Raw genomic sequence first — 27,180 nt, forward strand, 5'->3', positions numbered from 1 at the left:
GGCCAGTGGATTAAAACTTAGGTCATCTGAGCCCCTGTGAAGGTGGGGTCCACAGTACTGCCGCAGGGAGGCTCTATTCTGTCCCAATCATGTCCAAGTGGCCTTGTATTCACACAAGTCTGGGGTGTGTATGGACAATAGTTGTGTGGAAGGGCAGCTCACCCAACCCAGTGTCCATGTTAGGCTCTTCCAGATGCATGTTAGGCTGCTGATCAGCCTTATGTCAGGCACACCCTTGGGTCTTCCCCACCTGGGCTTCGTGACCACAGGCCCATGCTGCAGTGCACACCATAGTTATGTGGTCCTGAAACTAGTTGACCCATCTTTTGAGTTTTTTGATGCACATGAACCTGTGAGCATAGCTGACTTTGTAGTCTTTAAGATTTACTATGTGTACAGCATGTGTCCCTGCAGGCCAGAAGATCTCATTACAGGTGGTTCTGAGCCATCATGTGGTTGCTGGAAATTGAACTCGGGACCTCTGGAAGAGCTCTCCAGGCCTGACATTGGGGGCAAAGGTTTTTATCTTCCACATCTAAATTGATTAAATCAGGTGTCCAGTTCAACTTGGCATTTGAAGGGTTGTGCAGATTTGAATGTGGTGTGCCAAAGGAACCTGAAGTCATGTATGTGCATCCACCGTCGATTCCAGCACTGTGTTCTGGGAGGGAGACTTTTGAGAGCAACATGCAGCATGGTGCCTTCTCTGCTCCCAGGGCCTTTGCACAGGTCCAGTTCACAGTAGGTCCAGCTATATTCTAAAGGTTCATCTTAATGTTTTGTGTGCGCTAAGTGACTGATACCCCATGAAATCAAAAGAGGGCACTGGATCTCCTGGGATTTGAGTTATTCGTGTGTCGGTACTGGCATTCGGTCTAGTCCTCTTAGGCGCTATATTTCGTTACCACCACTCATGCCAAAATACATTGGGAAACTGCTGTGACCTTATACTATGATTGTGACCCTATTTGACCTATGAGTGTCGCGGATCGGCAGATGCAGAGTCCTGGAACCAACTATAGTAAAGAGTTCAAAGGCAGCTAGATGCGCGCGCGACGGTCGTGGCCCTCCCGGCCAGCAGGGGGTGCTGCTGCCCTTCCCAAGCGCCGCTGGATTGCGCAGTCATGCTCACCGCCACGGCAGAGGTGCCGACTACCGCGGACGCTCCCGGATCTGCGGAGCCGCCGTGGGCCTGGGTGAGCCAGGCGTGGGCAGGGCGGGCGTGGGGCGGCGGGATGGGCTCAGGGATCCGGCTTCATGGCCCCGCACCCTCACAGAGAGACGCCCCGATCGCCACGTTGGTACGGAGGATCCAGCAGCTGCAGAATGAACGCGCGCAGGCCTTCCGCCGCCTGGACCAGTGAGCCGGCCGCCCGGGCTGGAGGGGGCGGGGCCTGCGGGGGCGGAGTTGGCCGGGGAGCGTAGCTGACTGGCAGGGCTAGGGGCGTGGCTAAAAGCGGTTGTGGGCGTGGTTGGAGGAGCGGGGAGGCCGCGGAGATCTGCCCGGGAATCAAGGGAGTGGCCCGGCGCCGCCCAGAGCAGGGCGGGCTCGGAGGCGTGGTCTAGGACGGGCGGGCAGGGCCTTGGGTGGGTGGCCCTGAAAACTCGGAAGGAAGTCCACCTGGAGGAGTTGGGCGGAGCGGGGGCTGTGGCCCGGAGAAGTGGGGCGTGGCCCGCAGCCAGGGCCCCTCTGCAGAGATGAGTCCGCCCTAGTCTCCCTCGGGTCTGTAGGGTTCGGGTTGGCTCTCAAGTCTGAGAGTCGGGGCATGGGCTCAGCATCCTCCCCGCCCGCCCGCCGCAGAGCTCACCGCCAGTACCTGCTCAGTGGCCAGCACCACGACTTCCCGCGGTACCGGACTGTCGTGCACGAGGTGACCCAGGTCTTCGCCGCCGCCTCGCGGGAGGTGCTGGCGGTGGAGGCGGAACTAGCGGGGCCTCGCAAGCAGCTGATGCTCGCTCGTCACGTGCGCAGCCTGCAGGAGCTGGAACAGACGCGCCTGGCCACAGTAAGACCTCTCTTCTCCACGGTGGGGCATGGGCCGCAACCCATTCCCGGCCACCCCGACCGCTACTTTCTGCTACACACCTTGGTGCATTTGGGCCCTCTCCCACTGTCTGCCTACAGTTCCCTCCCAGATTCTGCTTAATTATTCCAGTCCCTCTGGAAAGCTCGCCCAAGAACCCCGTGGCCTCAACACTGTGGCTGGCTGTCTCTACCTCTGGGTTATCATTTCACTGTTGGGACCCACAAGCTACATCCTCCACAAACACCCTGAAACAGACGCACAACTTCCTAGGTCCCTGACCCAGATCCTAAGACTCCACCCACCCTTATCTTACAGCTAATCCTAGTAGGGAAGGGGTTTGCCCACTAGAAGGTACGCCCACATGGCTCCTTGGTCTAGAGTTTAAAGTACAGAGCCCCAAACCCTGCCTTGAGTTCAGATTTATTTCCATCCTGGAATTATAACGCCCTGCCCTGACTCTGGGTTGGGGGCCACACCGGCCATCCATCCCTGGCTTTTCCAAGCTGGTGGTTAAAGCGGCGCTGCCCGAGGCAGGCCGCCGCCCTCCGAGGCCGTGCCGACGGAGGGGAGTGCCGGAGGAAAGGCACGAGCCATAGTTACCTCTTAGAGCTTTATTGAGAGGGGGAGGGAGAGAGGGAGAGGACCAGAGAAACAGACCGCGCGAAGGGGGAGAGCGGAAAGAGAAAAGGAGGCATACAGAGGGCCCGCCCGCGTTTTAGGCTAGGCCGCCGTCCCAGGCTGATGACGTAATTAAGGACGGAATCCTTACACAAACTATGCCCATATTCTGTACTGCCCTTCCACAGGAGAGCCCTAAGAGCAACCCCACACCCCACACACTCAAGCTCCACTCTCGGAGGATCTACCTAGTCTGCCTTCTCTGTCTTGATCAGCTGAGAAAGGGCAATGTGGCATTTGCTTTGTGACTCCCATTTGCTCCTCCAGGTGGCGCTGCTGCAGGTGATGGGGACGCCAGGAGTGTCAGAACAGGAGGACCCTGAAAAGCTGCGCCAGCTGAAAATCAAGTGAGCCCTGTGGGCCCCTTAGCCTAACACCTCAGATTGGCACCACATGGCCATGGTTATGTTAGCACAGCGCTGACCCACCCAGTGGAAGAGGGCGCTCCGATTTGCACACTGGCGTTCCCAGATGCATGCTTCCTGGGATGTGCATCATCATGTCGCCTGCAGTTTCCGCTGCTTTCAGGAGTTTGAACATGGCCAAAGTCACGCTTGCTCCCCTGTGTGAGCCCCTGCAGTTCTATCGCAGGTCTCCAAGCACAGGCAGGCATGCATACACATCCCAACCTCTTGGTGACAAGCACTCCCCCCCACACACACAGCCTTTCCCATGAGCCCACTGTGACCCACCAAGCCACTCTGCCCCCCAGGCATGCTCCCAGGCTGGGCTTGAGGTTTGGCGGCAGGCAGGAAGGCCCAGGGCTTGCCATAGTCCCCTCCCCGCTAGCTGTGCGGCTCAGCTAATTCACCCCATCTGGGTTTTATTTATAGTTTCCATCCGCTCTTGTAGGGTAATTAAAACCATGGAGGCGATCAGCGAGGTTCTGCAGGAACTCAGGTTTGATGCCGAATCTGCAGAGTGAGGGCGGCTCCCAAGGGACCAGAGGAAGATGGGAAAAGAGGCCCATGGCGTCCAGCCCAGGCCTGACCGCCAGCTGGCTGAGGTCATGCCCCGCCGGGCTGCCCTCCAATGCGCCTCACAAAATAAAGAATCCTCCCTCTGCGGCTTTCCCATCAGCTCTGTATCTTGGGGTGTGGGGTCCGGCGATTGGGGGGCGTTCCCCAGGGGAACAGGGAGACAGGTGGAAGACTTCCCTCCCCCTAAGGAGTTGAGAACAGGTAGTCTAGTGTCCTGGAAAACTGGTTTTTGAGGTGGAGGATGTTCCAATCCCCAGACCACTCGGGCCCTAAACACACCATCAGAGGACCTGGACAACTCTTTTATTTAAGGGGGCTCTTGGAGGACCCTAGGTCACCAAAGTCATTACTCCAACTGTATCCACACTGGGGTACACCCAAGGTTGAACATCATGCGGACCAGATCTGTGGCTGGGAGCTCACTGCGCTTGCTCCAGGCCCTAGTGATGTTTCTCTGGTTCCCCCCCGAAGCGAGTACAGAGGAGTTGGGGCGAGCCTCCGGGTCTGCAAGAGGCAGGAGGTGCTTGTTCTTAGAGTTTATCCGGCAGGGCCTGAGAGCAGAAATGAGACCACACTAAGCCTGGATCCCTCTCTGTACCTTGCTTGATTATGCAGTAAAGTGCTTGGCCTGAGGCTGGTATGCAGTAGGTGCTCATCCATGCTAAGTCAGTGATAAGAGGAGAGCATTTGAGCAACCAGAGGGTGGGAAGGGCTCTTGTAGACTGCCCAGGCCACACCCGCGGGACCCTCTTACCTCTCGCCGTGCCCCGTCTGCCCGAGGGCAGGATCCCCTCGTCCTGTGCTTGGAAAGAAGAGCGCAGTGTTGTGGAGGCTGCACACCCGGTGCCTCCTCGACTCCCGCATCCCCGCGCCAGCCTCCCCCACCTTCCTACCTGGTTCCGAGTCTTGTGTGACTTCTGCATCCAAGCACGCCACTGGTCGTACAGGCGGAAGCTGAGGTTCGAGCAGTACGCGTGCTTCTTCAGCCAGCCCAGAAACTGCTTGAGCTCGCGCCGCACCGGGCCCGAGCTGGGCTCGCCGCCCCGCGGCTCGCACACCCCGCCGCCCGGGCCCGGGCGCTCTAAAGAGAGTGGAGCAGCAGTGTCGGGCGCAGCCGGCAGGGGGCGCGCGCGGGCGGAGCCGCGGCCTCCCATACCAGACCTGCAGCGGCGGGGAAGTGGGACAGGGTGTCAGGTGTGGACCGGGCATCACCCAGCGGGATGGCGATGGGGACGGGCAAGGAGGATCGTGTTAGTGGGAGGCAAAACCGGGTATTCGGTCGGAAATGAAAAACAGGAAGGAAAGGAAGACAATGGAAACTAGGTGGGACCAGACAAAGAAGGAGAAGGCAGAGGTCCTGGGCTGCACCCCAGTCACTGAGAGAGAGGGTCCCTCCCCCACGCATGGTGGCACAAGCTTGTCATGCCAGCATTGGCAGTCTGAGGCAGGATTGCTGCGACTATCCAGAGAGGGAGAGACAAGCTGCGGGCGCTGGCTAGATGGCTCAGTTAGCGATTGTGCTTGCCACCAGCCCTGGCCCCACATGGTGGGAGAAGCCTACTCAAAAAAGTTCTCATCTGACTTCCACATGTGTGCTGTGGCACGCAGGCTCACGAAGGCACACACATCAGACAAAAAAGTAATCTCAAAAGTTGTTTATACGAAAAAGTGTAAGAAAAAGAGAAGTCTCCAAGAACGTGGGTGACAGAAATCGAGGGAGACAGCAAGCACAGCTCAAGGGGCAGGTCCCCAAGAGAAGCCTGAGAAAATGAACGGGTGTGACATGGAGTGGGCTGGGAGGACCAGGTGGAGGCTGGCCCCTGGGTCCAACCCCCAGGCGCAGCCATCCCTCAGCAGGCCAGCGGATAAGGACATCGGCTTCACGCCATAAATAAAACTGGGGACTCGCTGACAGGCCCTGGCACGGCCTCGGCCCCCGCAGCCCCTGCTTGCCTCCCCCCGCACCCTACCCCCGGCCTCCCGAGTCTCCCGGGCGGACGCAGCCGCCTCCTGGCTCCTGTGCAAGAATCGCAGGTGCTGGGCACGAGCAAGGGCCAAAGCTCAGGCCCCTCCCGACTGCGTTCACTCCCGCCCAGCCCAGAACCTGGAGGGGCCCGGATGGGGGCTGGAGAGCTTCAAGAACTGGTTCTGACCCTCTCTTCCTCTAGGACTCTCTCCAGGACTCAGTTTCCCCATTATCTCATCATCAAACTGAGCGTATGTGTCTGTGTGAATTCAGTTTCAGTGTCCTCATGAGAGAAAAAGCATTCTTTCCCTCTTGGGGGACCGATGGAAGGGGCTAGGGGATGGGGGCCTCCTCAACTGCCTGCAAATACTAAGGGGGGGCACTAGCCTCGGACAGATAGGGAAACTGTGGTCAGACATTTCAGGCAACATGTTTCATAGAAGGGAGTGCATGTCCAGGAGCTCAGAAAGTCTGCAAGGCAAACAAGTCAACCTCAAGCCCTCACATCTCGAGAAAGTGGGGGCTTGTGCCTGGTCTCTGAGCACTCAGATAGCTAGGCAAGGAGATGCCAAATATTAAGGCAGCCAAGGCTACCTTATGTCAAGGGTGGGAGGGTAGCTCAGCGTAGAGACCCCACGTGGAAGAAGACACAAAGCACTGTGGTCTCTCAGTGGGACAAAACGTGCCCTCTGTTACCATGCAACAACCAGCTGTAATGTTCTATTTTATATAAAGTTAACTTTTCTGGAGACTCTAGGAGATTTGGGTGAAAACAGCCTGTTTTCGGTTTTCTTACAATAGGTCACATTGTTGTTCCCCACCCCTCGCCAAGTGACAGGCTAAATAGAGTCTGGAGCCAGAAGTGTGACATGGCTAGTCTCAAAAGTGTGGTGGTGGTTGCCTGTCATCCCAGCACTCTGTTTGGAAACAGACAGGAGAATCAGGAATTCGAGGTCATCCTTGGCTACACAGTGAGTTCAAGGCCAGCCTGGGCTACCTGAGATCCTTTCTCAAAAAGAAAACGAGAGGTAGGCTGGAATGGGGTTCCCGTGGGGCCAGCCAGCCCTGGAGAGGTGCTCACCACTTCGAGGGGTGGAGGCAGCGGTGGGGTGGCTCCACTCGCTCCAGATTCCCGCCTTTTTCGATCCGTAGATCCCGAATGGGTTACAACGCACTTGGACAAAATATACAGTGCCGGGCTTCAGGCCCGCTAGGCGGCAGGAGGTCTGGTTGCTGACGTCATCCACCACCTGCACGGTGAGGGAGGAGTCAGGGGCGGGGGGCGGGGTCCGGGGCGGGTCCGGGGCGGGACGGGCACCTTCCAGTCCACGCTGTCCTCCACTCGGTAGCGGATCTGGTACTTGGCTTGGAAGAGGAAGTCCTTGAGAGCAGGTGGTGAGACCCAGCGGACGCTCAGCTGGTCCTCCAGGCCCCCAACACGGCTCACGTGCACGTCGGGTGGCGGGTCCGTGGTCACTGAGGGTGGAGCAGGCCTGGTCACTGGAGATGTCTCTTTTGTTGTTTTTGAGAAAAGGCCTCACTGTGTAGTCCTGGCTGGCCTGGAACTGGGTATGCGAATCAGGCTGGCCTTGAACTCACAGAGATCCTTCTGCCTCTGCCTCCCCAAATACTGGGATTAAAAGCTTGCCAACAGTGGGTACAGCCCTGAGGACAATGATTGGTGGGAATTGTCTGGAGACAGGTCCTCCCATGCTGTGATCCAGGCTGCAGTGGCTCCTGGGACGCCTGCCTGCATTTGCCAGACTGCCCCCCACACACCTGCTGTCTATTCACCCAGGCCTGATAGACCACCATCATTTAGTATTCCAGAAACAGCCAGCAGCAGTTAAAGTGAGCTGATAACACCATTACCGTCTCTGATGGAAGACACACAATCCTATCCTCAGGGGCACAGAGCAGCAACCTGTCCAGCTGGGGTTGGAGCTTAGAGGCAGAGTTCTCATTAAACAGGAGTGTGCATCACCCAGCACCTGTGAGCATCACCCTGCACCTGTGAGCATCGCCCTGCACCTGTGAGCATCACCCAGCACCTGTGAGCATCGCCCAGCACCTGTGAGCATCGCCCAGCACCTGTGAGCATCGCCCTGCACCTGTGAGCATCGCCCTGCACCTGTGAGCATCGCCCTGCACCTGTGAGCATCGCCCTGCACCTGTGAGCATCGCCCTGCACCTGTGAGCATCGCCCTGCACCTGTGAGCATCGCCCTGCACCTGTGAGCATCGCCCTGCACCTGTGAGCATCGCCCTGCACCTGTGAGCATCGCCCTGCACCTGTGAGCATCGCCCTGCACCTGTGAGCATCGCCCTGCACCTGTGAGCATCGCCCTGCACCTGTGAGCATCGCCCTGCACCTGTGAGCATCGCCCAGCACCTGTGAGCATCGCCCAGCACCTGTGAGCATCGCCCAGCACCTGTGAGCATCGCCCTGCACCTGTGAGCATCGCCCAGCACCTGTGAGGCCCTGAGTTCCACTCCAGGTATCAAATCTCTAGCTGACTGTTAAAGCTATTGCCTGTGTTCTGAGCCAGGGTCTCACTATGTAGCCCAGGCTGACCTCAGCAATTGTGATCTTCCTGCCTGGGCCTCCTGAGCACCAGGATGACAAGCGTTACCATATTTCACCCCACCCCAGGCTGCTATTTGGCTCCATCCACAGGTACCCTACCTCATGTCCACTTCTGTTGCCCTGCACATTGCCAAGAGCCTCCGTGGGGCAGGTCTGCCACCCACAGGGCACAACTGAGGACCAGATGGCACTTCAGGATGCCAAGGAGAGATGAATGGACTAGGGGTGTGGGGACAAGCCAGGAGCACCCAGGAACCCTTCTGCGGGACCATGGAGAGACCAAGCTGATCTCTCCCGGAGAACTCAGTGAGGTACTGAAAGGGTTAAATGGCCCAGGCTGCTCTGGGCTGGGAACACCCTAATTAGATTAGGCCCAATTCTGCTCAGGGATCATCCACTTCCTGCCTCCCACCCTCACCCCCCAGCTCCAGGCCTCGGCTTCCTGGGGCGCCTCCCGACCTGGGCGCCCTCTCCTGGATCCCCCAGGACTCCCTCCTGAACACCTGGGCTGCTGAGGGGGAGCGTAATAAGGCCAGGTGTTTTCTGAAGAGTGGGGGGATCTCGACCGTCTTGGGGGGAAGGTCTTTCCATTGAGTTGTGGACACCCACTGTCTTGCAACTACCATGGTGGGGGTCAGATCCCTAGAAGAATCAACATGCTCCAGGGGAAGGTCCTTATTGGGTCTGGGGGCTCACCCACGTCCAGGACATCCAATGTGAGCACATCAGATCGAGCTGAGCCCAGACGATTGGTAGCTTCCACCCAGATCTCATAGGGAGTGAAGAGGGCCAGGTCTTTGGGTATGTGGCAGGAGTGAGGACCCACAGTGTGGTATTCCTCACATGTGTTGTCCTGGCCATACCACCTGTGGAGGCGGGAAGTCCCTTGTTAGTCCTTAGACCTAGCTTCTGCAGCCTCAGGGTTTCACCAGGAACACACTTGATCAGAGAAGTCACACAGCAAGGCCGGGCTGGGCACTGACCTCAGCTTGTACTTGAGGGAGTAGTTGGTGTGTAAGAACGTCTCCCCATGTGCACCCGGTGTCCAGCGGCAAGTGAGGTCCTTCATGTTCCGGGACCAGCAGCTGATGTTGAAAGGCTTCTCAGGGGGCACTGTGAGGGAAAAGGTGACGGAGCTTTTCAGAAGAGTCGAGTCACAACTGTCCCCAGAGCTACAGTGCCTGTCCTGGGTGTCGCCATGCCAGCATGCATGCTCATTTCCAACTCAGCCTGCCTATGGCTCCACCCCACAACAGAGGGCCCATACTCTACTCTCCAAACTTGTCACTTCTCCCAAAGACCTAGCCCTGGGTGTCCTGGGGCCCCACTTACGGCCAACATAGAGGCAGGAGCCGGCCAGAATGCTGCCATCCCGGGCATGACACACCAGGTTGTCCCCTGACTGCTGCCTCGATCCATTGAGGTTGGCCAGGGCCAGCGCCAGGGTGGAGGTATTGAGTAAGTGGGACAGCTCTGAGGGCAGGCGGCGCCCATTGAGGGTCCAGTAGAGACCCTCAGCGGTGGTCCCAGGTGTGTCTCCATATACAGAGCAGGTAGCTTGCAGAGAGGAGCCTATGAGAAGCGTGGGGTCCTGGGGACTGATCACAGCTGTGTCTAGGGCCAAAGAGAGACACTTGTCAGGCATGGGATGGAACCAACACAAGCCTCTTATCCTCTAGGACATCCAGGGGTCTGGAAGTCTTGAGGAGGTGCTACTTGTCACCCATTTTACAGATATGCAGAACCAATGAGGCTTAAGTACCCATTGCAGCCAAGGCAATGAAGTCAAGGCCAAAGCCAGCTGAGATGCCACAGCCCAGCACCTTCCCAGCCCCAGCCGGGAGAGGCACCAATTGCCCGTCACTGCAGCTCTTGGAGGTGGAGGCAGAAGAGTCAGAAGTTCAAGATAACTTTGGGTACACAGTGAGTTTGTGCCCACTAGGGCTACAGGACACCCTATCTCAAGAATAACCAAGAATTAGGACCTGAGTTTGAACCCAGGACTTATATTGTAGAGGAAAGAGAACCAACTCCCACAAGTTGTCCTGTCTTTTACATGCTGTGTGCCATACATGTATATACATAAACATGAAATACATTTAGGGATTTCTGCAGGTCTGAAACTGGAACTCACTATGTAGACCAGGCTGACCTCAAACTCACAGGCCGTCTGTCTGCCTCTGCCTCTCGAGTGCTAAGGTTAAAAGTGTGCACTTCTGCAGGGCAGTGGTGACGCTCGCCTTTAATCCCAACACTCAGAAGGCAGAGGCAGGAGGGTCTCTGTGAGTTTGAGGCCAGCCTGGGCTACAGAGTGAGTTCCAGGACAGACGCAAAGCTACACAGAGAAACCCTGTCTTGAAGGCCAAAAAAAAAAAAAAAAAAGGTGTACCTCCATGCCACATGGAATGGAAACATCAAAAATAAATAAATTAAAAAAAAAAGTTAGTCGTAAATGCCTACTCAGATCTAAGTAAGTACCATAATGCATTATGGAAGCCAGCTGGCTGGGGTTGGTCCTCTCCTCCCACCATGTGGTCCCACTGATGGAACTCACATCAGGAGGCAAATGCCTCTACCCTGTGAGCCATCTCACCAGCCCATAAGACTTTTTTTTTCTCCTTTCTTTTGGAGACAAGGTCTCACTAGGCACACTAGGCTGTTTTGAAACTTGCCACCCTCCTCATCCCCCTGCCTCAGCCTTCAGAATTTTGGATCACACAGGAACACCCAAACTTGGCCCGGCTTTCCAGCTTCCTTCCTCCTCCTTCTTTCTCTGACACCCTAACTCTCACATATGTGCCACAAGAAAGTGGGCACACCTAGACAGGAAAGCCCTTAGCCGGGCAGGTGTCTGTACCTGACTCAGGTCCCACACTAGCTGTCACCAGAGCTGGCCCAACCCCACTCCCAAGTACCCTCTGACTCCATTTTCCCTTCTTCCTAATCCACGGGGTAGAAAGGACTGGCTCCCCAGGGCCACTGTGATGCCACTTAGGAAGTGACCTCAACCATGACCAACCCCGGGACCACCAGTCTTCCTGCCTGCCTGCCCTCCCTTAGGGGGGCTCATAGTCCTACTCACAGGCTGGGACTTCAAGGGGACATCAAAGCCTCAGGGATGGGAAGAAAAACATTCCCTTCTGACTCCGTTTCCCCTCCTGGCCAGTGGCCATCCTGATATCAGCCACACAGGATGGTTGGAGGTGTGAGGGAAGTTTCACAGGGAGCCCCCTACAGCTGGTAAGCCAGGTTGTCCCAGGCTTCAAATGTTTCCAGTTTTTCTGGAAACCTAACTCCATTCACTTCTCTGAGACTTCTTCCTCATCCAGGGTAGGAAGACTCATTCACTCATTCAGAGCCTACAGTGTGCCAGGGACCTAGGTCACCATGGAAATGAAGATACAACAAAATGTTTTTCCTTGCTGGATGTGGTGGCTGCACCTTTAATCCCAACACTGGAGAGGCAGAGGCAGAGGCAGGAGGATCTCTGAGTTCAAGGCCAGCCTGGGCTACCGAGCGAGTTCTGAGACAGCCAGGGCTACACAGAGAAACCAGGTCTTGAAAGACCCCAAAAAGTAATAATAAAGTCACAGAAATAGAAAAGAGAGAGGAGGAAGAGGAGAAAACACAGTTAGGACTGTAGCCTTGTGTGCTCGAGGCCCTGGGACCAGAGTTCAGTAAGCAAGAGGCAAAGGTTAGCAGGGCTGCAGGGCTCTCAACACTTCGGGAGGAAAACTGACATCTGGCTTGGGTGGGGGTCAGAGGGGATGAGACTTGAGGTTTTAAAAAGGATTCCCCAAGTAGCTGGGAGAACAGGGGCTGCACTGTCCACCATCATTACCCCCACCCCCCCCAGGTTCCTGGTAAGCTAAACTGAAGCCCTGGACGGTCCCTCATGCCCCACATGGGTGAGGTGACACGACATGGTTCTGGGCCTGGCTCTGCATGATTTCTCTCGGGCAAACTTGGCCTTGGGAGGAGGCGGGTCTTGCTGGAGCCTGTGATCGAAGTTGCATTTGGGGCTTGGCCCACGGCTCGGCGGAGGTCTCGGCGTCCGTGCGAAGGAGCTGATGGAGCAGGCCAGAGCGGAGGAGGCGGGGGCCAGGGGGCCGCCCCGGAGGTCCCAGGCAGCCAGCCGCCCGCTAATTCAGAATTCCTTCGGCATGAACTGGGGCGTGCCAGCGTCTCTACCCTGGCCCACCCACTGCTTCCTGCCCAGGCGCCCCCCTCAGCAGGGTGGGAGGCACTGCCCGGACCCAGGACCCCACGGTCTGCACTCCTGCGCGATGCTCACACTCCTCTGTTCCTCCCTGGCCTTTGTCTGGCCAGGAAGGGGACTCTCTGGGGGGTCTTGGCGGGGGTACTGCCCTTTTACCACACCCGCCTGGCCTGGATTCGCCGGCAGCTGCAGCTGCCCTTCGGGGCTGGGGGGGGGGGGGTTAAGAGCAAGGCCAAGCCAGCCTTGCCAGGACAGCCCAAGTTTCTCCTCAGGACAACTGGGTGCAGCCCCCCAGCAGTACTCAGGACACCTGGCATCCCCTTCCCAGATCCGTCCATAAAACAGGGAAGACGTCTCCAGTCTGAGAACAGAGGTTCAGCTCAGGCCTGGCACCCTGGAGCACCAGGGCAAGGGGACTCCAGCCTACTCCTTGGCTTCCACAAACAATGGGCAAAGGTCACTGGGGACTGGGGCGCACACATGCCAAGCTTGGCAGAGGAGCAGCCGGCAGCAGCCCCCTAACCCTGGAGAGGGAGACACCCTCCTTCCTTCCCTCTTCCCCTCCTTTCCCTCACAAAGCTGGGGCCTAAACAAGCGTCTTTCCCCTTTCCCAATGTGGAGTCGCTGCCGTTATTAAAAAGAACACCATGTGTTTTAAAAGGGAAAAGTGTGAGATTCCCTGAAAAGCCAGCGGGAAGGTGGCCTCCATCCCAGGCGACTCCATGTCCTGTCCCGCTGGTACCTGCACACACTTTTACGACCCACCGGCCGGCCGGTCAGGTGCTAAGGCACACCGTAAGTACAAACAGATTGCAGAGGTGTGAGAAGTTCTTATTTAATTTCTCTCCCCCTTAAAGGAAAAAACACGCGCCACCCCCACCCCACCACCTTCGCCTGTTGCTCTGCAGCCCGCCCAGAAACAAAGCTTAGCGCTATTGGTGGCATTCAAAGACTACCCACGACCTGGCAGCGACACCAGCTCCCTAGAAAGGTTCCGGGTTGCCACCCCATCACCTGCCCAGAAGCCTTGGGCAAGCTACAGTGTGGATCCGTTATTGGGGGGAGGCGGTGTCCACAGCCAAACATCACAGGCTACTAGTCCCGGAGCAGCAGCGCAGCGTGGTGCCCCAGCGGTGTGGCCTGTGTCCTCAGATGGGGTACAGAGAGTAAGAAAGTCGTCCAGCGCACTCGACCAAATGCCTGCCCCACTGCCTCCCCTGTGGAATGAATGTGGGACCACGAGTGTGTGTGTGTGTGTGTGTGTGTGTGTGTGTGTGTGTGTGTCGAGGATGGAATGTGAGCGCCGCGATGGTGTGCGAATACGCATCTGGGCTGCAGCGCGCGTCGGAGGGCAGGGTGACGGGACACAAGCCAGTGGGGCTCTTTTGTGTGTCTTTGGGTGTGTCCCAGAGAGGGTCTGGATGTGGAGACCGTATCCTGGCGGGGAGGGGGGAGTAGGGTAAGCGTTGGGTGATGGGGCCCAAGGCCAGGAGTTCCTCCAGGGACAGTGGGGTTCTCTCGGCAGCTGAGCCCCATTGGGTGCCCCTTACACAATGAAGTCTGGGCCCGCGGTGCCCCGACACGCTGGCTCTCGCTCCTTCTCATCGAGATTTCAGTTGCTGAAGGCTTTCAACCCAGCGCAGCCTGAATGAGGCTGGTTGTGAGCCCCACCGGTGGAGGGGACTTCGAGGATCCCAAAGCGTGGGGTCCGCTGCAGGGGGGGAGGGGGCGGCGTCGGCCCCGCAGAGAGGCACGTCCCGGGGGACCCCCCTGGGCCGCACGCCAGGCGGTCAGAGCAGGGGGGCCCCGATACAGCCCCACCCTCCCCGCGGGGTTCATCATTTCATGGGGGAGGGGACCCCACTCCGTGCCAGCACCCAACCCAAAGCATCCAAGCGTGCGCCCCCGGCCCGTGAGGCGTCCCTTATGCTCTGTGATCCAGGACGCAGACGTGTGCTCCCTGAGGCGTCCCAGAACCTTAAAGAGGGTTCCGGCACACTACGATGTCCCTGAAAATGAGCCTGGCCGGACGGCCTCGAAAAGGCGACCCAGGTAAGAAGGCCTGGGGCACATACCGAGTATTCTTGGGCCACTGGGTGGTGGCACCGTGCGCCCCGCAGGTGAGGGCGCCCCGAGGGCCGCCTTCCTTTGTTCCCGGGCTGTCCAGGTGGCGCTCGCGCCCCCTCTTCCCTCCCCCGCGGCTGCCCCCCGGGGCGCCCGATCCTGGCTTCCCAGGGGAGGTGGGGAGCAGGGCGCACGGTACTCACGGGCTCCCGATCCGCCCCGAGGCACCCCGAGGACACAGAGCAACAGAGGCGACCACAGCGAGGACAGCGGCCTCGGCGGCCGCCGCGCAGATTGGGCGGCGGGGCCCGGGCGACCGGCGGGCATGGGGGTGGCGCGCAGCGGGCGGTAACGGCAACGCCGGGATGGGGCAGGGGAGACTCTGCGGGGTGCAGATTAGGGTTCGGGGTGTCCGCAGGTCGCTGGGTGCGGACTGCGAAGGCCGGAGCAAGTCTGAGCAGCCGAAATTGACAAGGCGCTAATGCGCCGCTCGCCCCGCCCGGCCCCGCCCCCGGCCCGGCCCCTGGGGGGGGGAAATCGCGGGCCCCGCACCGGCCTTCCCACCGCCCGCGGGCACCGCGCGCCCCACCCGGCCGGCCTCCGCCCCGCCACCACCCTAGAGCACCCCATCCTCTTGCGTGAAGCCCCCCACTCCTTTCCCACCCGCCCATGGGACCTCCCTCTCCGGCCCCTCCCGTCCCAGGCTGGGACCCTGTGCCCCTAACTCCGCAGCGGTCCCTAGCTCGCAGCCCTAGTGCCTTTCCCGTGTCCCCCCCCCCCCCCCCCATCTACCCCAATCCTTCCCGTCCACCTTCCCCGCCCTGGCCCTCTTACGGGGCCCCTATACGCCTAGGATCCGTGTCCCCCACACACATCCAGCAGTCCCTGAACCCATCCATCCTCCCTTTCAGTCTCTCTTCTTCGGCACAGGCTTTGAAAAGTTGTCCCTGAATCCCACGCTCTGGGCGCGCGGGTCCCACCGGTCCCCACCCTGTCTTCTTTCCGTTTTCTCTTCCATCCTCGGTGCACAGCCTCGGCCCGCGCAGGAAAAAATAAAAGTCAGAGGCACCAAGTCCCCAGCCTCCCGTCCCACTCCTCGCCTGTCCTCTGCGTGTGCTAGGTTTGGGGATGTCCGGTAGCGTGCGTAGGGAACCCCTATGTGTGGACACTTGGGAGAGGTGTGTCCCTCGGGGAACGGAGACCGAATCCCGCACTCCTAGTTCCCAGGAGGGCATCGGTGCAAAGGAGTTCTTCCTAGACTTCTTCACATCCCCCCACGGAAAAATCCACTCAGCGGCCCGCGGGTGGGGTGCGCCACGCGGTGAGTAATCGCTGCAACAGCCACCGCCCGCCAAATTCAGGTAACGCGGGCAGCCTCGAGCGACGCATAGTTATCTCCGATTGAGCGCCTAATTCTTTCTCTGGGTTATTTTTGTTGGCCACTGTTTGGGTTTTAGGGAACCCTCCCGGGCCAGCCCAGCCTTGGCATCTCATCTCCTTGATCTCTTCGTCTCCACCCTATCCGGATGCCCGCGAAGGGAAAGGAGGTCCCTGGCCTGCAAGGTCTCTGTGGCGAGGTGGCTCTTGAAATAGAGTTCCCGGGTGGTCTCACCCCCAGATTGAGTAACAGCGCCCAGCCACAGCTCCCTGAAAGTGAAGGGCTCAACTCTTCCCATCCAGCAGCGATTGCCTTAGAGGCTTGCCTCTCCTTTAAAGGCCCCCAACAGCCTCAAATGACAAAGGAGGGAAATACAAACCAAAGAAGCCACTGCCATTTTGTTGGTGGCAAACCAGGCCTCCTGTACCTCAGTTTCTTCTTTTACACAGTGGATAATTTGGGGACAACCATAAAATTTACATGGGAAGATCAAGTACAGAAGAAATGTCTAAAACCAACCAACCAAGCATCCTTAACTCTGGTGAGATTAGAAGGGTGCAGAAGTGGCCCACTGGCCTGCAGGTCCTCTCTGAGAAATGTGGTCAGGTGGCCTGGAGGGTTTGTGGAGGTAGTGGGTCTTGGCCACATTTCCAGCATGGTCGCCGCCCCTCCCCCACAGCTGCTCCACCCCTGCATAGGTAGGGAGGTGGGAACCTCGGTTCCTGGGAGGCTTTTGCAGCAAAGATCTTTATTTCATTTTTTCCTGAATGCTCCTCCTCCCAAGTCCCCGCTGAAAAGGGCTAGCTTCCCCCATGTACCCAGGTGCTGCAGGCAGCAACCTGGGAGTTGTGTGAATGAGCGCTTTCCCCTCTTCCCACACCGACAATCCATCAGCAATCCTGTTGGCCCTGGTTCCAAAACACACCCCCATTCTGAGATTGAGCCCCCTCCCCAATCTTGGTCCAGGCCTTTCTTCCTCCTCCGGGGTTCCTTCTGCCTCCCTCCTGTCTTTGTTTTAACCACAGGCAGAGGGGGCTTTGGAAGAAGTGAGACCCAGCTCTGCCCTGCCATCCCACAGTCCAGCCTGCTGGCTGTTTGGGCAAATACCTGGCTCGTTGCTCTTAGGGGCCTTAGCCCTGTGGCTGGGATTTTGGGAAGACTTCTTTAAGCCTTCTGTCGTGAGTTAAGTTTTGAGCCCCACTGCCACCTTCACTGTCTTTGTAGCATAGGGCCATCGAAGCGCCCGCACTATAGACGCTTAACCCTGTAAGTCCTGAATACCTGAGGGTCCCTAGACTCCATGCTGGGCCCAGTGAGGGCCTGAAAAGTTCAAAGAATACTCACAAAAAGAAAAAAGTTGTGAAAGAATCCTGAGGCTTCAAGTAGCCAGAAAACAGCCCCAGCAAGTGATGTGACCCAGGGTTTCTGAGTAGGCCAAACATACCTCATTTTGCTGTGTGACCCAAGCTGGCAGACATCCCTTTCTGGTCTTTGACCTCTGCCCTGTGGGCCAAGGGAGTTGACCATAAAGTGTGCCACCCATCCCCTGTCCTTATGCTCCCGTGAGGATTATTAACTCTTTCCTCCCTGGTTCAGCCCCCTCTTTGCTCAGGAAAGGAAGGTACTCTTGGTGTAGCGTCTGACAAATATTGACCTAAGTCATTGAATGTGGCTGGGAATGTGAGAAAGGGTGGCTGGCTGGAAGGGTTCTTTATTACTCCTGAACTCTTCACCCAGGGGTCTCCTGTAGAGGAGTAGGGCAGGTTTAAACCAGGGAGACTCCACCAGCCTTGGATTACCAGATGAAAACCACTCAAGACTTGGGTACAGCAACAGGACCAGTGGAACCAAAGCCTGTCTGTGAACAGAGCCGACCTGTGACCTGTGACCTGACCTTCCTCCAGGGTCACCACTCCTCCAGCCTGTACTTGGCCTTGCTCTGGGTAATGGAGTAGTGAAGGTCTGATTGCCTGTTTGGGGGGCCTGTGGGTGCCCCAGGCACTCTCCCCACCCTGGTGCCTCAGCCTAGACAGTGGAGATGCCACACCTCAATTTTATAGTGTGCTGCAACTTAAGTACTAGAGATGGATGTGGGGAGGTCCCAGCCTGGACTTGTGTGCTCTGGGGCCACCAAGCCTGGGCTCCGTGTTTCTCTACACCCTCAAGAGACTGGTGCTGTGTCCCAGGATGGTCAGCTGTTTGGGGGGGAATCGCGCCCTCTTCTCACAGCTCCCTCCTTGTCAGCAAGCGGCGGCGCCACCCAGCCTTGCCCGGCTGGACTCGGCTTGGGGGTGGGGGTCAGTAGGGTCGCGCTGAGGGCGGCCAGGGACAAAGGGCGCTTGTCTGCGGCCCGCCCTGACCCGGGTAGCTGCTTCCCGGACGCTGGGAGTACGCTGATTCACGCGGACAGCGCCCCCCGCCCCCGGCCGCGCCGCCCCGGGGGGTAGGAAGTTGTGGGGGGAGACGCGGGGCGGCGGCGAGTCAACTTTCCCTCTTAAGCCCCGAAGGAATGTCGGCGGATTTCCTGAAATCCGACCCCGGCCGCCCGCCGGCCGCCCGCCCCTCACCTGGACCAGCTCCCCCGGGAACGCCGGGAGGGGCGCCCGGGCTCACCTGGGGGGCCGGGGTCAAGTCCTCTTCCGCTTCCCCCTGCGGCCTCGAGGAGCGGAAAGGGGGAGGGAGCTGGAACCAACAGCCCGGGGGCGCTCCAGACTGCGACCCAACCCCTCTTGCCTCAGTTTCTCCATTTGCAGAAAATACAGGATGTTCTTTTGCAAATTTATCGGCGTTCCCCTCCCCCTCGTGTAGCCCAAGCTGGCTTCAGATTTTGGCCATCCTACCGCCTTCCTTGTTGAAATTCTCAGGCCCGGCCTCTCTTAAGCCCCCATCCTCTCTCCACCTTGGCAACCTCTCCTCTCCTGTATCCTGTCACCGAGGCCCATCCCCTGTGCCGTTCTGAGTTCCAAAGACCTAATTTGGAAGAGGGACAGCCCTACCCTATAGGGTTTTTGCAAGAAGAAAAATAGTCGTGGCAAGAAAATCTTTGTTGAAAGGAGTGTTTGTTTGAAATGAATGAAGGACCGTAATTGCGGAAGGGTTAAGTGCCCGGGACTCTGCAAATGACAAGTGGGAACTTGAATCCCGGCTCTGCCCAGGCGTCCGGATGCCAGGTTTCCCACCTGTAAATTGGGGAAACAGGCTTTGTGTCTGGTTTATTGAGCCAGGGTCTCACTCTGTGGGCCAGGATGATTTATAATTTACTTCGTAGCCCAGATTGGCCTTGACCTCGCGGCGATCCTCCTGCCTCAGCCTTTCCTCGTGCTGGGATGATGGGCATGCGCCAAGGCGTACGACTTTAGAGAGCCAGTTGGGGTCCCAGTGCGCAGGGACTGCCAGGGGTGCGCTGATGGGAGGGAGGCCCAGCCTGGGAGGGGCGGGGGAGGGGCCGCGCCGGGATCCAGATGTTCAGGTCCGCCAGGCACAGCCGCGCCTGATTAAGCCACGTGGGGGCCGGCCGGGGCCGCCGAGATGAAAGCGAGCGGCCGGTGGGGACCCGGACGCGCCAGCCCCTCCTCCCGGCCGGAACCTGCGGCTCCCTGTGACCCGACGACCCTGCAAGCGGCCTCCTTGTCTGCTGGGGCGGAGCGACAGGGCTCGCGGGACGCTGGCACCTGTGCCAAGCGGGCCAGTGGGGCTCAGAGGCCCCGCCTCGGCCCCTGGAGAGAGAAAGCTGGGGAGACCTCCGTCTTGGGTTTGAACCCAAGACGGAACAGTATCCCTGTTCGCCTCAAGTTTTCCCATCAAATTGGAAAAGTTAGCGGCCCAGAGAGGCCTTGCTCACTAGGGTGGTGGGGGTCTCCTAGTCCCAGGGAGACACTGGGTTCCCTCAGGCCTTTTTCTGCGCTGGAATGGATGGAGGCCACCCTAGTGCTGCGCCTTGAAGGTCCCCGAGGACTTCCTGGAAGAGGCAGCTGCCGGGAAGGTTTCTCTCGAAGAATTGTAGTGTCCCAGAAGCAGCAGACTGTGGCTGGTGGTCGGTGCGTTCCGCGCCCTCTGAAGCTCCACGTCCACTCTGGCTCCAGCCTCTATGGTCCTCCTGTCCCTCTGGGCTCCCTTCTCCTAACAGCCTCCTTCCCTCCATTCCAGAGTCTTTGTCCCACCCCTCCTCCGCCTGGTCCTCAACCACCTCATGTTGCCCCTCCTCCCTCACTGAGTTCTTCCCTCCTTCCATCTGCACCTCTCCCCTCCCCCATCTCTCAGTCCTCGTCCCTCCTCTTTCTGCCCCTCCTCCGTCATCCTCTAGGCCTTCAGCCTATCCATCCTCCTGGTCCCTTCCTCCTCCTCCTCCTCCTAGCTCTGCTTCCTCCTTTTTTTTTTTTTTTTTTTTTAATTCCTTGATTAAGGATCCTGTCTGTTCTCTGCCTGCATCCCTGAGTGGCCTAAGTGTTTAGCGCATCTGACCAGGCCCTCCTTGGTATCCATGGTCTGCAGGTCCAAGTCCGGGCAGAGACGCACAGCCGTGAGCATCAAGGTGTCCCGGGCCGGGGTGGGGATTCACCTGCTAGCCCCGCTCGCCGCAGCCCCCCCCCTTCCCAGGCTGCCTCGCTCAGTGACGTCAACCCCGGTCCCGCATCCCGACGCCCGCACTCGGGCCCGCGCTGCGCACGCTCGGCCATGGCTGCGGTGGCGCTGCCGCTGCTGCTGTTGTTGGCGTCGCAGGCCGCCCCAGCGCCAGCACGCGACCCCTTTGCCCCGCAACTCGGGGACACGCAGAGGTGCCAGCAGCGGTGCCGCCAGAGCCACTCTGTCTCGCCACCCGTTCAGGTAAGAGACGGGCGCCCGGGAACCCGGTTCTTGGAAACCGGGAGTGGCCTGAGTGGCGGATCTTTAGGTGGGGGAGGGGATGCGGGACTCTGGGATAGGCGCGAGAGTCCCTAGAAGTGGCAAGGAGTGTGGGTGGAGGCTCTTCGGGGTGGGGGAGCTGGGTGCCTGCAATGGGGGTGACTTGAAGGGGGAGGGGTGTCTCAGAACTGCCCTTCCTTCCAGGGAGGGCTGAATTGACACCAGGGATGAACTGTGTGTGTGTGTGTGTGTGTGTGTGTGTGTGTGTGTGTGTGTGTGTGTGTGTAGGGGGGCATGCCATGCCAAAGGGAGGCAGAGACCCGCTCCTTGGAGCTCACCGGTGTCGTCCCCCCCCCTACTCCTGCGCAAGGATTACTGGGCACCTCCCCTCTCCACATCCCTCTCATTGCCTTCCCCTTTGAGCCAGCTCTGCTCCAAACCATCTCCAAAAGTGCAAGCTCTCTGCCTTTCTCTGAGAAGCCCTCTCTGCCAGCCTCCACCTTGGGGATTTCTGGGGTCCACTCCTCCTACCAGGGCCTTCACTATCCAGTCTGCTTAGAAAGCCCTCCCCTTGATGATCCTACCTCCCCACAACTTCACTTCAGTCTCCTGGACTTTTAGGTGACCTCAGTCTTCTTCCCTGAGGCCCTTTGCCTGAGTCCCTGTCTCCCTTCCCAGCATGAGCAGGAGGGCTCCTCAGATTCCCTGAAGAACAAGGCTGTTCTCACCAGTGCTTGTGAGCGAGGCTGTCGGCTTTTCTCCATCTGCCGCTTTGTGGCCAGGAGCTCTGGGACCAATGCCACAGAGACGGAATGTGAAGCAGGTGAGTCCTCAGGGCTGGGTGCCCCTGGGGCTGTGGCAGCGGTACCCTGGGAAGGAGCCCCGGTGACTCCATCATTTGGCCCACAGCTTGCACTGAGGCGTATGGGAAGGCAGCAGAGCAACGGGCCTGCAGTGAGGGATGCTGGGGCCAGACCCCCGAACCTGAGACCCAGCCTGAGCAGAAGGTAACCCTCACCTAAAAATCCCCATCCCAAAAGCAAACACACAAGACTGTGTGGCTTCTTCCCCTGGAGGGCTCAGAGTTAGTCTAATTCCACGTGACCCAGTTTCCCAGCGCGAGTTTATTGATACTTCTGTCTTGGGTCTCCCTCCCAGAAAACGGCTTTGGAGCTGCCCAGGGGGCCTCTGTCTCTGCTGAGCTTACTTTCCACACTATGCAATGGCCTCCTGAGTTCCGCCCAGGGCTTTGTGTCCTCCACCTGGACATACTCCCTTCAGACAGACAACCGGAAGGTGGTGGTCTTCCAGGTAAGAGTTGCAAAAGGGAGAATCACCAAGTGGTCCCTCACGGCATGTGACGTCCTGGTGAGAAGCTTCAGGCATGGTGACAGGCATCTAGGACTCTCAGTTCTCACAGTCCATTCATGTAGGTCCCAGTGACAGAACTCTGTCATGGACTTGGCAGCCAGCACCCTTCTTCACTGAGACATCTTACCTGCTCTCCATTTGGGGTTTTATCTGAATAGGGGTTCACACTGGTTGTTTCCCATGACCATTTTAGCCAATCTGTAATTGTGTCCTTGGCCTGGGCATTTTCCTGTTCCTGGGTTATCAGAGGGCTGTGGGGCATTGTTCTCCTGCCTGACCCCTAGGAGACCTAGGGCTACCTAGACACCCAAACAAGGAACTCTAGCCTAGTTGGGTCTTTCTGTGACATCACATTCCCTGCTCAGACCCAACCTGTGCTGGAGAACTTTGCGGTCCAAGGGAGTCGTCTTCAGCGAGTGGAGGTGACCTGGAGGGGCTCCCACCCCGAGGCTCTGGAAGTGCACATGGGTAAGATTGCAGCAATTCCATGACCAGTGTCTTGGGCTCCATGGTCTCCCAGGATTCGTGGGCAATCTCCACGTTCTGTAGTTCATCTCCCAGGATCCCTTGCACCTCCACTCTGGCCTTCATTCCCACTCCTTACCAGGTTGCCCTCTTAGCTGAGGCGTGGGGCTAAGTTGCCCCCCACCTTCCAGATCCCCTAGGCCCCTTGGACAAAGTGAGGAGAGCTAAGACCCGAGTGAAGCCCAGCAAGGCCAAGGTGGAGTCTGAGGACCAAGAAGAGAATGACTTCCTCAGCTGCATGTCCCGGTGGGTGCCTGTGGGCTGGGCTGGGCTAGGTGCTACTGGATGAGGCTCAGCAGACAGCTAAGCGCTACCTGCCCTTGAGACAGGCGTTCCGGGCTGCCTCGGTGGGTGTTGTTCTGCTGTCTCTTCCTCTCCGTCCTGATCATGCTGTGGTTGAGTTGCTGTACCCTGGTCACCACACCTGGCCAGCACCTCAAGTTCCAAGTGAGTAGCACCTGGTGGCTAGGGACTTGGGGTGGGGCAGGATGTCTAGGGCTGCCTGCTGGGGAATCCTGCTTGCCCTGGTAAGCCAAATGAGGGTCTTTTGCCCCATTCCCACAGCCTCTGACTGCAGAGCAGCATAAGGATCTCCTGATGGAGTCAGCCTGGCCTTTGTACCCGTCCCCGCCACCTGCCTATGAGGACAGCCCCCCGCCCTACAAGTTGAAGCTAGATTTGACCACGCTGTAGTCTTTGGCCTGCAGGAGGCCCCTCCACATTCGTTCACTCTGCACCCTGAAGTCCAAGGTCAGGGTGGGGACCAGCCTTGGCCTCGTCTACCCCCCACTCGTCCCTCCCTTGCTTGCCAGCACATCCGTCAGCCCCCTTGAGACAGCGGCCTGACTAGCTTCCCTGCTCCCACTGTCTTGCTTTCTCTGGGGCTGGCTTTTTGGCTTTTCTCACATGCTCTGGCTATGAATCCCTCCCTGGTCTGTGGCCTTTCTTTTTCTTTCTCTGTGTCCTCACTTGGGGTCTGAGGACTCAGGAGTTCCCCTCTGCTTAGGCTCTTTCCCTTTATCTCTGGTGACCCAGCCCTACAAAAGGGGAGGGAAGGGGCCTCCCTGCTGGGAGGGGATGAGGAGGAGTAAATCTTTAAATAAAGTGAATAAAAAAGATAGGATGGCTGAGCCTGCTTCAGTCTGTTGCCTGCCCTAGGGAAGTGGGTTGAGCAGGGAGACTAGAGGAATCTCCAGCCACACCCCCAGCCCCAGGGGATCCTAAGCAGGGGCTCCACCCCATGAAGAACTCAGGGTTCCCCTGTCAGTGTCCAGCCACTGGTTTCTACCAGAATGTCAGGAGAGAAAAGGCCTTGAAACCTCAGTTTCCTAGTTGTCCCCAAGGTTCTGTTCTTCATCACCTGGTATGGTATGCAGATCAAGTGGTAATAGGTGTCTGGCTGGCTCATGGCAAGCTGCAGGAACACCCGTGTGTCCGGGTAGCAGGGGGTTGCCATGGGAACCAGCATCCTAGTTCCCTGGGGACAGAGCAGCAGGGGGGAGGGGGGAGAGGGGATGCCAGGGCCAGATAGGAAGGGAGCCAGCTTTGCTGTACAGCAGGCCCGCAGTGTGGACACCCTGAACACTGTAAGGGAGAGATGGGGACTCACGGCCTCCTCCTGGAGAAAACAGATGGTAAAGGTCAGATTCCCACTGAAGTTGCCTCTTGGCCCCACAAAGGCTGTTCCCTGTGCACTCCTGACCAGCTCTTTGGCCTGAAGGACTCTCCCGAGCTTCCCAACTCTGCCCCAAAGCCGTGTCAGAACGTCTCAGCTGTAGCTTTATCAGTGCTGACAGTTAAGCAGCTGCTTGTTCACTTGTGTGGTGACTGGTGGTAATAAACGGTCCTCTGCCAGATGCGACACGCTGGGCGTCTCGGGCGGGTGCAGCTGTGTCCCACACACTGAGGAAGCTGTCCTCAATACATCTTTGTCGACACTCTCTGCTCCGCCTCACCCACTTCCCACTGAGCCACTGTGGCCCATCACTTTCCCTGAGCTTTTCCGGCACCTCTTGTGACCTTCTACATCGACACGAATTATTGGAACATTCTGGGCTTTTCTACAATGTTCCCAAAATATTCGAATGTTCTGGAACATTCTAGAACGTCTTGTCTTCTACTCTTGATAAGGCATCGTGTCTTGAGGCTGTCCTTGACCCAGCTGAAGCACCTCTGCCTTTGCGCAGTCCCTACCATCTGGAGTGGCCTTCGTCACTGACCAGTGTGCATGCCGTGGATTTATATTTCCATTATAATATATTCACCAATATTCTGGAACTCAAGGACAGGGTTTTAGTCAGATGTGAGGGTATTTAAATTTTCAACAGTAGCTGTAGCCACCTTACAAACAAACAAACAAAAAAGTGGACGTCTGAGGAATGACGCTCAGGCTGATCCCCGCCATCCACACACATGTGCACACATGGACATTCCCCATGAGCACACACAGCAAATGAAGAAGTAAAACAACATAAAATAGATGAGCTTGCTTCCTCTTGTCTTGCAGTATTGAGATGGCTTTGGGCATGTCAGGCCAGGGCTGCTCACACAATTACCCAGCAAAGGAGTCAGTTCCAGTGACAGAGCTTGTATCCTCATAGTCACGGACAGCACTCAGCAGATGAGTTTTCATGAATAGTCTTGCAATGTCACCCAGAACATTCCTAGAGATCTTTGCAATTCAGCTCCCACCAGCTCCCACCAGCTCCCCCAGGCACCCCTTCCCTGGCCTGTCTCCATGGGTCAGCAAAGGGCTGTTTCAGTGTCCCATGGATAGACACCCACCCAGCCTGTCCTCAAATTCCCCTGCATCATGCAGCATCACTCTGGAGGTCTGTGTAGGTGAAGAGGGGCTCGCTGCATTTTTTCCTTGCTGCACTGTTATCCCTTGAGCCCTTCCTAACACCAAAATGTGCCCTTGCACCTCGTGTCCACCCAGAACATTCTGGACTCTTTCACAGTGTTCTGGAACTTCATCAATGTCTAGTGCTGCTGTGTGACTGCGTGCTTACCATCTGTTGACAGGCCTTTGAGAAGTTTTCAATTTGTGGTGGTTCATTTGTATTTATATCTTTTGGCACAAAAACAAAAGCAAAACACCTAAGGGCCTGCGAAGATTTTCTCAGTGGCTAAAGGCACTTGCCACCAAGCCTGATCTGACTGGTCCCTGGAGCCACGTAGTAGAAAAGGAGAACCGCCCCCATGGCTGCTTGCTGACTTCACATGTCCACTGTGGCAGGTGTCCACACCTGCGTTCACACACACACATAAATAAAACTATGACTGCCACCAGCTAATTCCTTAGAACGAGTGGAGTGGTGTCCTTGATTTCCTTCCCAGCGGAAGCTCAGAGTGTGGCTTCACTTGGAAGTGGGTTTGTCAGTGTAATATCCAGTTCCAGAGGATGTCAAAGTGGACCAGGACGGGCCCACATCCCAAAGTGCACTTCTTTGCCTCCATCCATCCATCCATCCATCCATCCATCCATCCATCCATCCATGTTGAGGAGTGGGGGCACATGCCACAGTGTGTGTAGAGGGCAGAGGACGATTTGCAGGAGTCCTTTCCTGCCATGTGTGTCCCAAAGATCAAACTCAGTTTGTTGGACTTGGTAGCAGTCACATTCACCTGCGGCGGCACCATCTACCTGTCCCACTCACTCCTTTTATCTTTCTTGGAGAGAAGCTGCATAACCCAGGCTGGCCTTGAAGTTGAACTTGTGCCTCAGACTCCAATGCTGGAATGGTAGGTGTGTGCAGCCCAGAGCTTCTTGTAAAACAAAACACAAAGAGGAAGGAAGAAAATGAAGGGCAGAGATTTCAGTGGCTCGGTGCTCAGCCGTCAGGAGTGCTGGCTGCTCTTCCAGAGGATCCAGGTCAGTTCCCAGCACCCACATGGTGGTTCTCACCCATCTGTGCCCTTTGCACTGGCTGGTCCTCTACCTTGTGACTCTGAAGCCACTGAGGCATCCAGAGCCTCCTGACCTGGGAGTGGGGTTACACAGACACTGTCCCCAGGCATGCTGTCTTGCTTGCCTCTAGGCTATGGCTGTGTGTCTGACATGTGGGTCGAATCTGGATGAGTGTGAAGTGTGCGCACATATGGACACCATTGTTTGGGGCAGCATGTGTGGAGGGTGTGCAAGCTATGGGCCTCTTTGCCAGTGGGGTTGAGCTCACACACAGCACAGCTGGAAGCAAAATTCTCAAAGCTGATCTTTGGTGGACAAGGGTGCATCCCCAGAGCATGGGGACTGCAGAGACAGGGACGTGAATATATTCATTCTTTACAGAGCAATGGCTGGTATGTGTCAGTTTGCACAATATCATCTCCTGGGTATTTTACACAATGTCTGAGCACCTATTATATTCTATTCTGTTTGATCATACTTTGTTTTGTTTGTTTGAACCATAGGTAGCCCAGGCTGGCCTTGAGTTTGTTGTGTAGGTAGGTTGACCCTGAACTCCTGATCTTACTTCCACAGCCTCTGAGAGCTGGGGTGGCAGGAGTGAGCCCCATATTTGCTAGTGTTTGCTTTTACCTGA

At 57.5% G+C, this 27,180-nt stretch overlaps 3 protein-coding genes across 5 annotated transcripts; 2 read left to right on the plus strand and 1 right to left on the minus strand.

The window, feature by feature from the left end:
* Nucleotides 1-1,103: 1,103 nt before the first annotated feature.
* Rex1bd (required for excision 1-B domain containing) lies at nucleotides 1,104-3,779 on the plus strand. The gene is made up of 5 exons (XM_036209281.1): nucleotides 1,104-1,196; nucleotides 1,278-1,360; nucleotides 1,802-2,006; nucleotides 2,973-3,052; nucleotides 3,558-3,779. The coding sequence occupies exons 1-5, from the start codon at nucleotides 1,125-1,127 to the stop codon at nucleotides 3,628-3,630; spliced, it is 513 nt and encodes a 170-aa protein (XP_036065174.1). The 5' UTR covers nucleotides 1,104-1,124; the 3' UTR covers nucleotides 3,631-3,779.
* Nucleotides 3,429-14,975, minus strand: Crlf1 (cytokine receptor like factor 1). 3 transcript variants are annotated; one of them, XM_036209278.1, is made up of 9 exons: nucleotides 14,724-14,975; nucleotides 9,570-9,851; nucleotides 9,221-9,350; nucleotides 8,934-9,103; nucleotides 6,970-7,127; nucleotides 6,733-6,901; nucleotides 4,579-4,766; nucleotides 4,440-4,482; nucleotides 3,429-4,236 (listed from the first exon to the last, which is right to left on the minus strand). In XM_036209278.1, exons 1-9 carry the CDS (start codon nucleotides 14,845-14,847, stop codon nucleotides 4,223-4,225), a joined length of 1,278 nt encoding a protein of 425 aa, XP_036065171.1. In that variant the 5' UTR covers nucleotides 14,848-14,975; the 3' UTR covers nucleotides 3,429-4,222. The 3 variants fall into 3 exon arrangements, with proteins under 3 accessions (XP_036065171.1, XP_036065170.1, XP_036065172.1); XM_036209277.1 differs by having other exon boundaries at nucleotides 4,440-4,487; XM_036209279.1 differs by lacking the exon at nucleotides 3,429-4,236 and adding an exon at nucleotides 4,281-4,346 and having other exon boundaries at nucleotides 4,440-4,487.
* Nucleotides 14,976-20,460: 5,485 nt separating this feature from the next.
* On the plus strand, nucleotides 20,461-23,728 carry Tmem59l (transmembrane protein 59 like). Its single transcript, XM_036209280.1, has 8 exons — nucleotides 20,461-20,722; nucleotides 21,419-21,563; nucleotides 21,650-21,747; nucleotides 21,899-22,051; nucleotides 22,477-22,579; nucleotides 22,768-22,882; nucleotides 22,966-23,083; nucleotides 23,201-23,728. Exons 1-8 carry the CDS (start codon nucleotides 20,573-20,575, stop codon nucleotides 23,327-23,329), a joined length of 1,011 nt encoding a protein of 336 aa, XP_036065173.1. The 5' UTR covers nucleotides 20,461-20,572; the 3' UTR covers nucleotides 23,330-23,728.
* The last annotated feature ends 3,452 nt before the right edge of the window (nucleotides 23,729-27,180 follow it).

The sequence above is a fragment of the Onychomys torridus genome, chromosome 17, assembly GCF_903995425.1.
Source record: "Onychomys torridus chromosome 17, mOncTor1.1, whole genome shotgun sequence".
Classification (NCBI taxonomy): Eukaryota; Metazoa; Chordata; class Mammalia; order Rodentia; family Cricetidae; genus Onychomys; species Onychomys torridus.